Raw genomic sequence first — 17,089 nt, forward strand, 5'->3', positions numbered from 1 at the left:
CTGCTCTTAAATGTCCTTTCTGAGTCACCCTGCAGGCCTTTGATTAGATCATTCAGGCGTGTTTGAGTTAAAGCTTGCAGGGCTTATGCCCTCCAGGAATGGGAACCCCTGTCTTAAACAATTTAACTGGCATAAAATCAGAGAGTATCATAAAATAATGACACTACATCTTCATCTGTTTGGCCAGACAGTATTTCATTGATAGTCAGTGATGATTAAGACTTCATGTGCATGTTGTTGGAAAAGTGAACACAAACATTAAGCCATGTGATGTAAGGCACGGTGTCTGATGAGAGCCATGTTGTTTTTGTGAGCTCTTGCCAGAACATGTGACCATTCATTTAACATAAAATCTATCAATCTCACTTCAATCATCTAACATGTCAATTAAAACTGTAAACTTTACATTGTAAATCATTAATCGCTCAAAACACTGAAATACATTTCCAAAAATATGATTTGATTTGGACCGGACTGTTGAGAACACAACTACAGATGAGCTGAATAAGACTTCAATCTTTGAATACTGATTTAAAGCAACACATACAGCTTAAATACTGTTCAAATAATAATGTTGATCATCAATAATGAAAACAACAGCATCAACGATTAAATTAATGGAGAAAATGAATAAAACTTCAGTCTTTAAGTTGATTTGGTCTACACTGAGGCCTCCTACATATAAACCTTTCAATCTCTCATCATTTATGGAGAGTCCAGCTCATCCCAGAATCCTCAGATTGTGTCAGTATTTGGTGCTCTTCTGTGTGGTCCTGTATTAGGATCAAGGCACTGTCGTCTTCTCTTCAGCACCATGATTTTGATCTCATTAGTTTGACACGGCTCCCGTTCAGCTGATCATGAGCAGTCCCGCACGCTCCTGATACTGACGCATCTTTGCGCACCCAATTTTTGCACTCAGGTCTACAGGCCGGTCTAAGAAGTTCACCAGCACCTGCTCGGTCAGCAGCGAAGCCAGAATCTGTTCAAAACTCACCGACCAATCATCTTCCACCTGAGAGACGTCAGCACTCTCTCCACTAATCACAGTAGAGGGAGCGCGTTCCTCCTCCTGGCCTGAAGACGAGTGGCGTCGGTGCCGTGCCTCTCCGATCTGCAGCACGAGACTCGCGACCATCCCGATAGCCTGGAAGAGTTCGGCTTCATCGGGATCACCCTGAAACATGCTGTAGAACGTCTTGCAAAACTGGATGAACTCGCGCTGTTGAAACACAATTACAAACATTTAACATCTTTATAAACACAGAGTTGCAGCGGCAGTCAAACATTTAGAGATCGAGTCAATAAATCATGCTATGGTCCAATAAAGAGGACATATGATGAAAATCTGTCCATGTTTAAGTGCTATGATCAGGTCCCCAGTGCTTCTATCAACCTAGAAAATGTGAAAAAGATCAACGCAGTAACTTCTCTGCAAGCATGTGAAATTTGGCTCCCCTTGTGATGTCAGAAGGGGATCTTATTATAATAATACTGTCCCTTAATCTTCAGTATCCAACCACAGCACTGACATTTAGAGCAGAGAGAGAAAATAATTGACAGCACAATTGAGTTTTAATTTCAACAAACCATCATTATGGTGATCAGTGTTTGCATTTCATCAGCTCATTTGCATTTTAAATGACACACCCACATTTCTGCTCACACCTACAAAGTGTCAATTTTAACATGTTATAATAAACTATCTGTGGGATACTTTCAACTAAAACTTCACGTGTGTACTCTGGGGACACCAAAGATTTATTTGACATCTTAAAGTCTTGTGAAATGTCCTCTTTAATGTTCATAAACAACCCTATGAAACATTAAGTAGCGCTGCTAGATTATGTTGGTCGTTGTTGAGAAAGTTAAGAAAATAAACTTGACAAAGGGTGTACACATCTTTCTGTCCAAATAAAAAAGGCATTTCAACATGTATGCTAACTAGTGATGTCACTCATTATACAAAAAAATTAAATGCCAAATGATCAGCAAACACAATGAACACATTTCATTTATTAACATTTATAATAAAACTAACCACGGATTCATGAGTTCACTTTGAGATCAACTCCCCCTAGTGGTGAACCATCTGTGTTTCAAAACATTTATGACATAATAAAGCTTCGTTTGCTAAAAGATTCAAAACAAAAGATTCTTAAAGGTTTCGAAGCTTCATGAAGCATTGTTTAGAAAGCGGCCATCATTAATATCAACACAAGAAAAAAAACTGCTCAGGTCATTTTATGCTGTATTTTAGTTATTTGATGAGACACTAAATACTATAAATATTATAAACATGCTTCATTTCACAATGAAACATTCATACATTAAACATTTTGAGCTCATGAAACTAATGTGGAGAACTATTTTAACCTGACACGCCATCCTTACAACTAGATACCTGATGTCCTGTATGAACACCCAGATACAGAGTAAGATGTAATCAGGGGCCTATACCATGAAGCCGGTTTAGTTGGTTAGCCAAATAAATTAAGGATTAGTTTGTGCAAATCTTGGGTTTTGGGTACCATGAAAATAGCTTGTACCTACAAGGCCTGGTCACATTGGCTTGGTTTTGTGAACTTGAAACTAATCCTGTAACCCCGAGTTTGTTTAAACATTTTTCATGGTACAGCCCCTGATGGGAGTTTAACACAAACATCATGAGGTTTATATTGACCTGGTTCATGTAAGGAAGAATCTTCTCATCTTTCTTCTTTCCGGTGCTCAGGTCTTGAAGCATCTGCTGAAGTTGTTCTTCATAACTCCTCCTCTCACCTGACGACACACAACATTAACACACACACACTACAGATTCAAGTACACAACTTCATATAACACTGATTCATTACATACACGCCCTTACAGAAAAACAACATCAATTTGTGATCACATGTGGATATTGTGGTGAATTGTTTTTTACATGTGATCCACTGATTTCACGTGCGTTTCCCATGAAAATGTTCCAAAAACACACATTTCACATGAGTTTTCTGTAAGGGCTGAAAGCACACCGTGTCATAATGAATCTATAAATCTGTAGGTACCATTGGGTAGATTGACATATAAAGGTCTGGAGGTGGACAGTATCGGACTCTTCAGCGGAGACGAGTCGTCTTCATGATCTGTCATGGCTGTGAATGAGAGAATCAGAGATCAGTCCACACATGAGAAATAAATACAGGAGCTTTAAAATACAGAATAAGAAGAAGATTATTCATGAGACTAGAAACTATTAATGAAAACTGAACCTGGTGGAATGTGCAGTCGATACAGAAGTCTGATCTTCTCATTCAGCTCCTCACAGTACACAATATCTACACAAAGAGAGAGACTTTAAAGTCATGCAATAGTTCAGTGTAAGAAGTTGCATGTTTAAATTCAGTGGGCAGGTCGCACCTATCCACCGTGTGAACTCAGAGAAGTTTATTTGGTTATCTTGGTCTTGATCTAAAAGTGTGAAAGTGCGTTGAGCGACAGTATCTGTGTGTGTCCCACAGAGCCACGGGGTCAGGAGCTCGTACAGACTCTTAAACTGAGCTCGGTCCACAAAGTAACGATCAGTAGAGCTGCTGACAGAGACCGAAGAACATCCAGCACCATCACCCCAATACAGATTAATGAAATGCTCCATCTAGAACACAAACACACACGCTTTTAACATAACGCCTCATTATATCACATCACGATCAAATGTGTTGTCTATTTGAAACAACATTGAACACTGTAAATGTGATTGTACTCGTTTTAAGAGACTGTGACGCACTTTGAAGAGATCATAGAGGTCAGACAGGTGTTCCTGTGAGATGGACACATCTGGATTGACCAACCGCAGCTGCAGAAACACCAGAAACATTTCAGCATAAGCAAAGACATTTCAGAGAAAGACAAGAGAGATGCAGGACTCACAACGTTGTCTTTGGTGGTATCTTCATGAGCTTGAAGAACCTGAATACGATGTCTACATCTCAACATCTCCACGTGCTTCACCGTAAGAGAGCCAAACTTCTAACAACAGAGAAGAAGTGTGAGGAGTTTCAATCATCAACACTGAGCATTTGCATTATGATGCATACTGTCATGTCTTTCACCTTTAAATGAATAAAAAATTTACAAACATTTATCACATTAAATCATGAGAGTCCTGAGGTGTCTTAAAGTTACAGGAGGCAGATTACATACTGATACTCCCAGTGACTTCATGACCTGAGCCGTTTATCACTCAAATCACTCGTACAATTCATCCATCATGAACACACACACACACACACCTCGTGTGCATCAGCGATCAGTGTTGTGATGTTGACATGTTGAGTAGCTCTGGCATCAGCACACATGTGCGTCTCATCCTCATGTGTCACCTGATCCAGAAAACTGCACAAACAAAACACATCAAACCATAAAGATCAGGGTCTCAAAATAAACACAAACTAATCAGAAAAATCAAGAAGATTACTATAATGACGTTAACATTGTAGACAACAGCCTTTAGATCCCAGCATCCTTCCTGGTTTAGGATTCATCCGTGTCATTATTAAAAAATGTAAATATAGCTGAAACATGCCTTTAATATTTAACTTTATTTCTATATTTAATGTTAGTTTAAATCTATTTGGCTTTGATTGAAATTCTATTTCCTCTGATTCTAGTAAAGCAAATCTAAATGAATCTTTTACAGACCGACAGACCTGCTCAGTATCATGAGAGCTTGACCATCATCTGTGCAGGCACACAACTCAGCAGCGTTTGCCTCCAGGACTGCCAATCCAATCTGAAAGATGGACCTGATGCCGTGATAGAAGAAGCAGTCGAGGACACAGAGAGCGCTGCGGAACGAAAGAACGCTCAGGAACAGCGTGAGGAACCACGTGAGAGAGACGGACGCCAGCGGGGAAAGGTCAGGAATGTGTTCGGCTAGATCCGGTAAACGCTCACGAATTAATTCTTCAAACACTGACTGATCCACCTGTGCGCCTGAGAGACAGGAAATGACATCATTCACTAGAAGTAGTTGGCATGATAATAGATCTTAACAAAGTGTGCCACTGCTAGTACTATGAATGAGGAGTAATACAGCACTTAATATGGCCGCTCATTGGTTTAAAGAATGGTTAATGACTCTCTAGGGGAGGAGCTCGGTACAGAGACTCATGTCAGGTGCTTCATAATCTCTGCACATGTGGAGTAACTGAAGCAAATGTGTTTTTAATTTAAGCTTAAGAAACTAAAGTTATGATACAGGTGATGTCAGAAACATGTCTGTCTTTCCCCATTCAAGTAGATATATGAGTTTAGTCTTGAATGACTGAAATAACTGCCCAGATGCATTGCAAACATGGCTGCCAAGAGACGTGACTTCACTAAAGGGACTTGGGCAACATCTTCACATGCCCTGAAACACACACACACACAGACAGACAGACAGACAGACAGATAGGCATACAGACGGACTCTTACCGATGACTCTGCGATTGAAGTAGTCTGGTAACATCCTCTCACAGACTGTAGCCAGCAGCCAGAAAGCTTCCTCTTCTTTAGTGTACAACAACATCACAGATGCTAATATGTTCATGGACTGCAGACACACACACACAGAAACACATTCATCACACTTTATATCATACATATCAGGATGAATTCTGACAGGACATCAACATGGTTTGATCACCTGACAGTAGCCGATGGTGGGATTTCTGTAAGCGTAAGCCGTAAGAACTCTGCGGAGCGCCGATATTCCCGTGTCGTTCTGAAAGGCCGGATGCTCGGGCAGCGAGCGATGAAGATCCCGCTCGATCTCTTCTGTGGCGATGCTCGTCTGACCCCTGGACTTCTCCAGCAGGTTTGTGTAGTAGTTCTGATGGGCAGCCAGTGATGAACACGCATCTGAGTAACAGCAACAGGGATTTAACACAATGTTTGACATTTTAGGACACTGAAGATGAAGAACAGCATCAAATCATACAAAATCAAATAGAAAGCACTTCACATGAAGGTCACAGAGACGTCTGTAGTGCATAATGTAAGAGATAACAGAAAAAAAATTATTGTCATCACAGAATATTGTCAATCCTGTGTCTGGAGCCCAACTTTCAATTCAATTTTATTTATATAGCGCTTTTCAAAATTGTTTCATTGTTCCAACATGAAGCGGAGCAATCTTACTTCACCCTGATTGGTTATTTTTTAGGTAACCAGCTGGCTGTACGTTATTCTACTTATTACATGACTACTTGTCAGACGAGTAAACATATAAACCAGTCTGTCATCCTGACTAAAGTCTCAATCTAATGATGAGATGAGGTTTGCCATGATCTTACTCAATCAATATTAATGATATTAAGATGATATTGTCACAGAATGATCTTTACATCATGTAGAATGAGTTTATGTAGAAATCATCAATCACAAAAGCTGGATTTTCACAGACGGGGTCACATTAATATAACATTAAGATTATATGTTTTATTAGCTCATTGTAAGAAACGCAAACCTTTCACAAGGAAAAACAAAGACTTTAAGATGAGACACAAAGTTCAAACAAGATAAACATGCATTTGGTTGAATTATTTGTTCATTAATGATACATATTTATATTGAATGTATTTGTAAGTATTAAACTGCATCTGTCAAGATGATTCACTGTCCAAAGATGAGGAAAAAACAAACAATGTCACCATGTTAAGCAATTATTTGATTATAGTGTGACAAGTGTTTGATTATCAGTACATCTCTGTTTGTGTGTCTCAACCTTAAGTGGCTCTTTATTTACACAAAAATAAACCTTTAAAAGTCATTATATGAACATCAGATGCACAGAAGAGGAAGTGAAATCCTGACAGCTGAACTGAAACTAACAGCATTTGACAGATATAGACATTAGAAAAAACACAGACTGAATAAATGTAGAGCTTGAATGTGTCTGACAAATGCATAAATGTAAACGTATTATAAAATGACTTTCATCAGTTGTGTGTCAGCTGATCTCATCATCATCATCATCATCTCTTACCTGAGAAACTGAGCCACAGTTCTCCACGCAGAGACTCCGGGATGCCCAGCACCACCAGTTTGTGGATTTTATCAGTGTGAAACATGTGAACACCTCGACCAAACTCGGTAAAATGATCTTCCCATAAACGCTCCTTCACACGCTCAGTGTTCTGTACAAGATAAAAACTGTGTTTATTGATCTGTACTCTCATTTCAACACAAAAAAGAAACACTATAACACTATTTTTAAATTCCCTTTTCAAGCATTAATTCATTGAAATATTAACTATTAAAAGAAAAAGGTAAATGTGATTAATCTTAAGTCTGCTCAGGTGTCACACGGTGTAGGGCTGTTTGATAATGGACAAAATCATAATCACGACTATTTTACACGATGACTGAGTGACTTTAGCGTTAACCCTTTAGTGTTGCATAGGCTATATGTGTCAAAGCAGTGGTGCCTTACAAACACATCACTCCAGCAGCATGTGATTTATATTTTAATTGCACAATAATTGTTTAAGCTCGATTATCTTGTTTTTGTAATAGTTTGAATTAAAAATGTAAATTAAAAAACTATTAATGCACAGCCCTAACGCTGTGACTATTGAGCGTGTACTCACACGTGTCTCGTCAGGAGAATCTGATTGGCTGGGGTGGAATGTGTCAGCGAGGACCATGTGACGCAGCGCTTTATCAGAAATAACACTGCTGTCCTCATCATCTGATTGGACGGTGTCATAGCAGAAAGTATAGTATGGTGTGCTGGATATCTAGACAGAAGAAAGCAGAACGAGCGTCTTCAGAAACACACTGAATGAGGAATAAGAAAGTATCAGTACTTGTATTGGGTCTCTAAATGACTGTGCCGTCTGTGTTAATGTACCGTGGATTTCTTGCGCTGCTCGTGTCCGTGGATCATGGCTTGTTTCCAGTGCAGATCACGCAGTCTCTCGCGCAGCTTCTCCACTAACTCATCTCGCTGTGATAGGTCTATGAGCTGAAAGGCACGTTTACACCTTAAGCTGATGATCACAGGGTTGGGCAGGACGCTGGTGCTGTCGGCCTTCTCAATGGAAAGCATCTACACAGACACACACATATACTGTGATGACCGAGACCTCACAATAAACTAAAAAAAATTAACATCAAGTAAACATAATGAGTCAACTACTGCTAGAGCTAAGCTTTCTGATAGAAACTAAACTAAACAAATACAAAAATAATCTCTCTTAGTCGTTACTTATGAAGGGTTGTGAAAGGGTTTGTGTGGATGCTGCTCCACCTCAGAGATGACGAGTATGAATGTTCTAACAGAAGTTTCATGTTTACAAACATTAACAGACTAAAAATCAGTTTTTACTGAAAACCATCTTTCTTTCCACCTAAAAAAACTCAATCGCTCAATTGAGATTTATTCAATGACACAAAATAGTAATTTGTGTTCATTTTTATAATATTTGGATGTAAGTGAAGAGATTTGAGGGCTTTTAATAAGAGATAAGATGATAAGTTAATCATTGAAATTAGTTTCCCCACACACAGCTGCTATAATGACACAGATTTATAGTATAGAGCGGGTAAAATAAGTATTTGACACATCAGCATTTTTATCAGGAAGGGGATTTCTAAGTGGGCTATTGACACAAAATTTCCACCAGATGTAGCCATCAAGCCAAATGTTGAATTCATACAAAGAAATCAGAACATTTAAGTATACAAGTTGAGTCATAATAAATAAAGTGAAATAACACAGGGAATAAGTATTAAACACATGAAGAGAACAAGGTGCAAAATGGCATAGAAAGCCAGGAGATCACCTGAAATCTGTCAGTATTGAGAGAGAAACTCTGACCCCTATCAGTACTAATTGATATCAGCTGCTTTAGTCCTAATCGATGGCCTATAAAGGCTTCTCATTACACAGGAGACACACAGGAAAGACTTCATGATGGGTAAACGAAAAGAACTTTCAAGATCTTCGTAATCTTATCATTGAAAAGCATTTTGATGGGAATGGTTATAGGCGCATTTCCAGAATGCTGAATGTTCCTGTGAGCACTGTGGGGGCCATTATGCGGAAAAGGAAAGTGCATCACTTCACTATAAACCGGCCACGATCAGGTGCTCCACATAACATACCTGTCCGAGGAGTCCAAAGAATAATCAGGAGAGCCAAAAACCATTCGGGCAGAACTTCAGAAAGACCTTGTATCAGCAGGTACTGTTGTTTCAAAGAAAACTATAAGCAATGCACTGAACCGGCATGGCATCCATGCACGCTCACCACGCAAGACTCCATTGCTGGACAAAAAGCATGTTGAGGCTCAGTTAAAGTTGGCGAAAGAGCATTTGGAGAAGCCTGTGGATTATTGGGAGACTATAGTATGGTCAGATGAAAGCAAAATTAAACTTTTTGGTAGTCATCATTCTACACACCATGTTTGGAGAAGAAATGGCACTGCCCACCACCTCAAGAACACCATACCAACAGTTAAGTTTAGGGATGTACGCATCATGATTTGGGGCTGCTTTTCAAGACAATGATCCCAAACACAAGGCCAAGGAAACAATGAAGTGGTTTTAAAGAAAGAAAATCAAATTGCTTGAATGGCCCAGTCAATCACCTGACCTAAATCCCATAAAATATCTAACTGAAGATCAAAGTTCATAAAAGAGGCCCAAGAAACCTTCAAGATTTAAAGAGCATTTGTGTGAGAAGAATGGGCCAGAATCACTCCTGAACAATACAGACGACTGGTCTCTCCATACAAGAGGCGTCTAGAAGCTGTAATCACCAACAAAAGCTTTTCTACAAAGTATTAAATAAAGTGTGTTCAATACTCATTCCCTGTGTCATTTCACTTCATTTATTATGACTCAACTTGTATACTTAAATGCTCTGATTTCTTTGTATGAATTCAATATTTGGCTTGATGGCTACATCTGGTGGAAATTTTGTGTCAATAGCCCACTTAGGAATCCTCTTACTGATAAAAATGCTGATGTGTCAAATACTTATTTTCCCCGCTGTATGTAACCTAATCTGTGAATTCATTTATGTTTTTTGATTGACTGTTTTCATCATATAAAGAAGATTCTGTGAAAACATCACCTTGATCTCAATAATATTCACTGAGTGAGATCATGACAAAGATTAAAATCAATGAGTAAAATCAATCTTTGATGTGCTGAATTATGCATTATTGATCAAGGTGCACATGGAGTGTTTTAATAATAAAAGATGTTCTTCCTAACTTGGTGGGGAAACAGAAAGTTTATTTTTCTTTAAGTGACATCTAATGGAGGTGGTACCTCTTTAAGTGGTATAATGAGTTTACATTGTCCCTCCTCACGACTGCTGAAGCACAAATAACCATCTGTGGCATACAGGGTACCCGGTGTGTGGCAGCGGGCATGAGCAGTCCAAATTGAGCACAACATCACTTCCTGTAGACGCTCAGACCGCGGTAAGCCGAATAGAGAAAGCACATACTGCCTGAGAGCCTCTTCCTCCAACAACCTGTGACACACACACACACACACACACACACACACACACACACACACACACACACACACACACACACACATCTAACTGTATTATTTATTCAATTCAATTGAACTATTCTTTATGATGACACATCATAACAGTTCTGCAGGTCTATGATTTCTTCAGGTTATTTTTATAGAAGTTGATTTTCTCTCTGCTGTTATTTCCTTTCATTCTCTGTCATCATTTACATGAACTTCCTCTTTAGATGAGGAAGCACACAAACAGATTCTCTCATTATATTACTCATCTGAATCATTGGAGAAACTCAATCATTTAAAGGCGCTGATATCAACTCATTCTTGTCCAACAAACATGTTTGCTGTATATGATTATGAACGGATGAACAGTAAGCAGTATATTCAGTGTAGTCTACAGCTTTCTGAATGCTTTCATGTCTTGATGTTTGATTGGCACAGTAACACCTGGAGTCTCTATAATAAAATAAACTAGGATGTGAAAAAGTGATCTTATCTTAGCTTTTGATGGCAGATTAATGTAGACGTTCACCTCTTGGTAATGTTTGCAGAGTCCTGCAGTGATTGGTCGAGCGTGAGACCACCGCTGTCGAGCAGTCTGCGTAGAGCGATATCAGCCAGCTGACACATGATGTTCATGACCTCATCTACATTCAAAAACATGGAGAAATCCCTCTGTCTCCGTCGAGTGTAAACACGGATCACATCCGTCAGTAGGCCGACAGATACACGTTCTAGACGCGTCACATCTGCCCAGGGAACCAACAGCTTCACTGCGCAGGGACACAAACACAGATCACTCGCTTGAAATCATTATGTATTTAAAATAAAGTGAAGAAAGTGAGAAAGCATAACTAGACTGTCTTATAAAAAATGATTTTGCTATATTCTACAATAGAACATTCAGAGATTTTCTTACCTTCTTTACCCAGCAGGAAGGAATAAAATGCAATGTGATTGGTGGTGAGATACAGCGAGCCCTGACGTGGCACACGACCTTTCCAGCAGCAGCACGAGTAATGCGTCACCAGCTTCTCTCTCTGAGGCAGACCGAAACGCTGCTCGAAACGAGCAAGATCCTCACGAAACCGGGCTGGATCATCTTCCCCAGCGGCCTGGCCACCCAAAACCTCCTCTGCGATTAAACCCTGCGTGTTTAATATACAAACAAATACACTTACACAATGTGCATATAACAACTAAATGTGTTTCCCAGTCTAATGCGGTGTGGCCTATTAGCAGTGTGTGGTGTCTGTACTGGTCTGTAGGTGATGTGTGATCTGTACTGGTCTTTAGGAGATGTGGTCTGTACTGGTCTATAGGATATGTGGTCTGTACTCGTCTAAAAGGTGTGTGTGGTCTGTACTGGTCTATAGGAGATGTGGTCTGTACTGGTCTAAAAGGTGTGTGTGGTCTGTACTGGTCTATAGGATATGTGGTCTGTACTGGTCTAAAAGGTGTGCATGGTCTGTACTGGTCTATAGGAGATGTGGTCTGTACTGGTCTATAGGAGATGTGGTCTGTACTGGTCTATAGGAGATGTGGTCTGTACAGGTCTAGGAGGTGTGTGTGGTCTGTACAGGTCTATAGGAGATGTGGTCTGTACTGGTCTATAGGGGATGTGGTCTGTACTGGTCTATAGGAGATGTAGCCTGTACTGGTCTATAGGATATGTGGTCTGTACTGGTCTAAAAGGTGTGTGTGGTCTGTACTGGTCTATAGGAGGTGTGGTGTGTACTGGTCTATAGGAGATGTGGTCTGTGGCAGACTGTAGTAAGTGTATGATCTGTGATGGTCTCTGGAGCTGCACCTTCACTTTGCCCTGTACAAAACTGGCAGCGTCTTCTTTATTCTCAAACACGGCCATGTACGGCAGTATGTTTTGATCCAGCCATTTCCAGTGTTTCTGCACCTCCTCTAGAGTGACTCCTGCAAACACACACACACACACACACACACACACACACACACACACACACACACACACACACACACACACACACACACACACACACACACACACAAGTGATCATACAACATCTTTGTGTATATACACACAGCATTGTTATATGAATATGGGAGGAGATGAGATCTTACCACTAGCTATGACCCAGCTGACCTGACATCCCGGCACATGCAGAACAAGCCGGAACGGAGCCACACGTGCATTTGAGTCCAGCACGGTGTCCAAAGCTCCAACCAGCAAACCTAGAAAACAGACATATAGATCACACAGACATACAGATCATATAACATATATAGAGCTGGTAATAATACACAAAATCCATTTAAAATGAACTGCAATGCAATGCCATTGGTCGATATGGCAAAATTTTGAAAGATTCAAAGTCAAAGTGTTTAGATGCTACAGGAAATCAGCAAACCACGAGGTCTTATAACCACAGCTGTTATATCTTCATCTATATTATGATCTGTGCATTAATGCTTTCACGCTGCTGCAGGTCACTGTAAGTCAATTGATGCTTGCTCAGCGGTCAGTGTGGGACATTTCAACACACATTTCTTCACACTGCTTCATGTCCTGGACATATTACACAGAAAATAACTCTCTCTATAAGTCATACCATACACCTGAGACGGCATCAGGATGAGTACATTTTAAAATAATTTTTATTCTCTGGTGAACTGATCCTTAAAAAAAACATGAAGATTCCCATCGAATGCATGAGTCATAAATCTTCAATGAAAAGTGAAAGCTGTTTCTGCTCATTACAGATGAGATTTCACATGATCTCAAGCATACAGATCTTAACATTTATATCAGCACTTTACTCATACACGCATCATCTCATCATCTTAACAAGACGTTTGCTATTTTTAACTATTTTGTTTGAATAATGATAGCACTTCATAAAGCAAATTTGACTGACAAAATGGTTTTTCACAAAAACAAACAATATAGTGCCCAATGAACTGAGATTAGTTTTGATTGTTCAGAGGTTCCTCAGTAAAGATGAATTTAGTTTAACTCAGTCGTTTCATTTAAATATCAGCTTTGTTCCGGATGTTTTTCTTTAAAGGGAGAACAGACAGAATTGAGTGGAATGTTGACATTAAGGCTGGTTTTGGTGGGTCGGCATTCGATTTTATATTTTAAGATTCAAATATTCTTCTTTTTTAATATTATTGAGAAGGGTATTCCTGCACAACCAATGCAAATTTTAATTACATATGAATTAATAATTACTTCCCAGGATTCAGGAATTAAGAATTTGTGTGCTAGTTTTATTAATCACTACGACATTCTCAATCTATGATTTCATAAATCCTTGTTGAGTTTAAATGACTAGTAAATCTAGCAATGATGTGAGGTGTGTAAAATTTACCTTTAGCTTAATGTATTAGTGTGAAACCTTACTCATTGTTTGATCATATATTAGTTAAGTATAAGATGCACTGACTGCCTGGTTGCACTGTGTGTTAGCCTGTCATTTTTGCATTAATTTGCAAAGAAGTTGGTCAGATTAAAGAGTTAGTTACCATGTACAGAACTCTTATTATTCATCTATGCCTACAGTTTTACATTCTACAACACCTTTAATGAAACGTGAAGTTCTTATGAAGATTGATTTTTGACTGTATATTAACACACTGAGACCTTGTTGAGATTTCCACTTGATATCTTTTTAATGGTTAACCTTTCAGCAGATGTAGTTAAAGGCACAATCTGTTATTTTCACTGCTAGAGGTCACTAAAAACAACAACAACAGCGTAGCTTGATGACTGTGTGAAAGAGGAATCGATCCGACAGGACTCGCAAATCATGTTAAAAGAATTCTCTGAATTTAAACATTGTTGAAAACATTTGGGATATACAAGTGAACAAAATATAAAACACTTGGATATTTGAATGCAAAAATCTGACATATTGTGCCTTTAATCTATTTGTGTCTAATCTTATTTGTGATTTTATTTCCCTATCATTGTAAATCTGTATCACTAGAGGATAATAAGCAAGCTAATCTATACATATCTATTCATATAGACCTTTACTTTTGTACAAAATGATGACGTGGTAACGTATGCGCGTGCATATTATCGGCAACAGAAGTATGGCAAGAATCAGCAGTGAAACCACACTGACAGAGAAAGTTATTTTAGTAAGTTGACTATATCAACTTTTTCAACACAGCTACCAGATCCGTGTACTATAGAGGAGTGAATAGAAGACGTTAGCAGATGACCAAATATAAAGTGTCCAGATGCATATATATATGTACAGTATATTATATTACTGCAACCAAACGCTACAACCAGACATTTTGATGCTGGGAAACCGTTTTGATAAACTTTCTGAATTGCTAACACGTTCGAACCACTGGGAAATAACACCACTTCTGTTGCCAAGATGCGCACGAAGGCTATTTGATCACGTGAGCTGTAAAAGGATCTATAAACATTTTCAGCTGCAGTAATGCTTGAATTTACTGTCAGAGAATGAAAATAACTGGCTCTTCTGGAAATGTCTGCCAGTGCTTAAAACAAATACTAAGTTTGTCTTCAGGCTGACTTAAACCTGTACTGTGCAGATCTGAACAGCTTTCAAATGCCCGGGGCTAACAGAAACTTTATCAAAAAACTGGTAAACAGGTTCACTTATAATGCAACACGGGTGGGTGCTGCTACGACTAAAAAAAACAACTAACAATAATCTCACCCTCCTGCTAGGAGTTTGTTTATAAATCCTCTTCATTTGTGCATTTATCTTTCTCCATCTCACCTGCAGGAGTATTGCCACGCCCAGTTATCCCCTCAAAAAGGGGTTATAGCCACACCCACTTATTTACATATGGTGCTATACACAGAATAGACAAATTTGTTACAGTTGACATATTTTTCAATGGTATATCTTTATAGCACCCAGTCTTAGTGTAAAATGAGCCTTACTTTCATAATGTAATCTGTATGTAAAAATAAAGCAATGACACACGGGCCCGAGCGCTTTATTAAAGCAATACAGTGAAAGACATCAAACTATCATCTATATGACAGCTGAAGAACAAATGTTGATCTCTATGGGAGATGTAGCGTTATATATAAAGAGTAGCTAGACTAGACTGAATAAAACCTCACAGCTTGTACTGTATTACTCTAGTTTATCTGAATTATTGACCAATCAGCATCCAGGACAAGAACTCATCTCTATAAACAACAATAATCTGACTAAAGGAATAGTTACTTACTCTCATACAAACCTGTGTAAACGTCTTTGTTCTGATGAACACAAAGGAAGACATTCTGAGTAGTGCCCGTACATAATCCCATTCACTTCCATAGTAGGACAAAATAAAAATATAGATGTGAATGGGGCTCATGATCGGCTTGGGTACAAACATTCCTGAAAAAATCTTCCTTTGTGTTCATCAAAACAAAGACATTTACAACATGTAACATGTGTGAAATATCCCTTTAAGAAGTACAACTGTCTACATATTGAATCTTCAAATTGTATATTATATATGAAATACATATATCTCATTAAACTAAAAAAAACCAAGATTGTGTTAAAAAATTCTTATTTAACCATGTTTATACCACAACTTGACCTATGCAAAAACTTGCTATAAAAGTGAAAGTACAAACATTTAGACTTAACTCTTTGATTTACAGCAGTTTATAATCTGATCTCTTTTTAATCTCAAACTATGTTTAGACAGACAGAGAGATAATATTCGCTCGAGTATTTCATGTTTTATATCCTCACAACTCTCCTATAAACACCTTATATTCATCTTATGAAGTGGGAATAAAGCAGCTGTTATGAGTGTTGTTTGTTTGGACGGAAACTGGGACAAAAGGAAAACCAGGATGTGACTCTTGATCTTCTGACACACCAAAGCAAACCGTCAACCGTTTAGTGTTCCGAATTAAAGCTTTATAATATTAAAGAGGTTTTAGTTGTGTGTGAATCTTTCGTTAGAGTTGATGCTCGTCGTCATGAACTCACCTGTGATTTTTCCTCCGGTCTCTCCGTGTCCTCTCCGGTGCTGCAGGAGGAAATAATCGTTGGATCTGTCAGTGACCCAAAGCTTGAGCGCATTTTTCAGCACAACTTCTTCGGGGGTGACCCACATCCTCGTGCCGTTTCACATTATCATTATATTCCACCCATAACTGCAGCACGTCTCTATTTCAACCACAGCAGCTGGTGTTGTATGAAGCACGACGGTTTATTTCCGCTTCTCCAGCCTTTTCCTGCTCGAGGTTCCGGCGAGAAACTTTCATTTCACCGTCACTCCCTCACTTTTGCTCTTATGGCGCTGACACACACCCACGTCCAGCCAATCAAACATTATATTAACATGTATTCATTTAGCAAACGATTTACACATTACAGGACATTTGACATGTTGTCTAAAGTACAGCAGTCAATAAATCAGTCTGCGTCCGCCTGTCTGCTGGACTGTTACTGTACTTCATGCGCTTGCTGCCTTGTTTATGTTTTTGTGTGCGCGCGCACACCGTGGTGATTCTAGTCTTCTTCTTATACTGGTTACATGTCTGTGAGAAAATAAAACTCCAGCCTCATACATATTGTCGTTT

At 38.9% G+C, this 17,089-nt stretch overlaps 1 protein-coding gene across 1 annotated transcript; it reads right to left on the bottom strand.

Annotated features, from left to right (window-relative positions):
• Positions 1-501: 501 nt before the first annotated feature.
• LOC129452208 (TBC1 domain family member 8) lies at positions 502-17,003 on the bottom strand. The gene is made up of 20 exons (XM_055215934.2): positions 16,494-17,003; positions 12,622-12,732; positions 12,335-12,453; positions 11,444-11,672; positions 11,057-11,297; positions 10,309-10,516; positions 7,880-8,077; positions 7,617-7,766; positions 7,013-7,163; positions 5,672-5,886; positions 5,461-5,578; positions 4,692-4,977; positions 4,275-4,377; positions 3,913-4,011; positions 3,770-3,838; positions 3,403-3,637; positions 3,255-3,320; positions 3,051-3,137; positions 2,684-2,781; positions 502-1,222 (listed from the first exon to the last, which is right to left on the bottom strand). The coding sequence occupies exons 1-20, from the start codon at positions 16,618-16,620 to the stop codon at positions 851-853; spliced, it is 3,282 nt and encodes a 1,093-aa protein (XP_055071909.2). The 5' UTR covers positions 16,621-17,003; the 3' UTR covers positions 502-850.
• Between the last annotated feature and the right edge of the window lie 86 nt (positions 17,004-17,089).

This window comes from Misgurnus anguillicaudatus, chromosome 17, assembly GCF_027580225.2.
Source record: "Misgurnus anguillicaudatus chromosome 17, ASM2758022v2, whole genome shotgun sequence".
NCBI lineage: Eukaryota > Metazoa > Chordata > Actinopteri > Cypriniformes > Cobitidae > Misgurnus > Misgurnus anguillicaudatus.

What these genes read in the sequence shown, in the direction of transcription:
- LOC129452208 (XM_055215934.2), bottom strand. Translation starts at nt 16,620, where the DNA reads ATGTGGGTCACCCCCGAAGAAGTTGTGCTGAAAAATGCGCTCAAGCTT. An exon ending in ATATGTCAATCTACCCAATG is followed by an intron (nt 2,782 to 3,050) that starts GTACCTACAGAT and finishes GTGTGTCGTCAG; the next exon opens with GTGAGAGGAGGAGTTATGAA. An exon ending in TTCTTCCTTACATGAACCAG is followed by an intron (nt 1,223 to 2,683) that starts GTCAATATAAAC and finishes GTGTTTCAACAG; the next exon opens with CGCGAGTTCATCCAGTTTTG.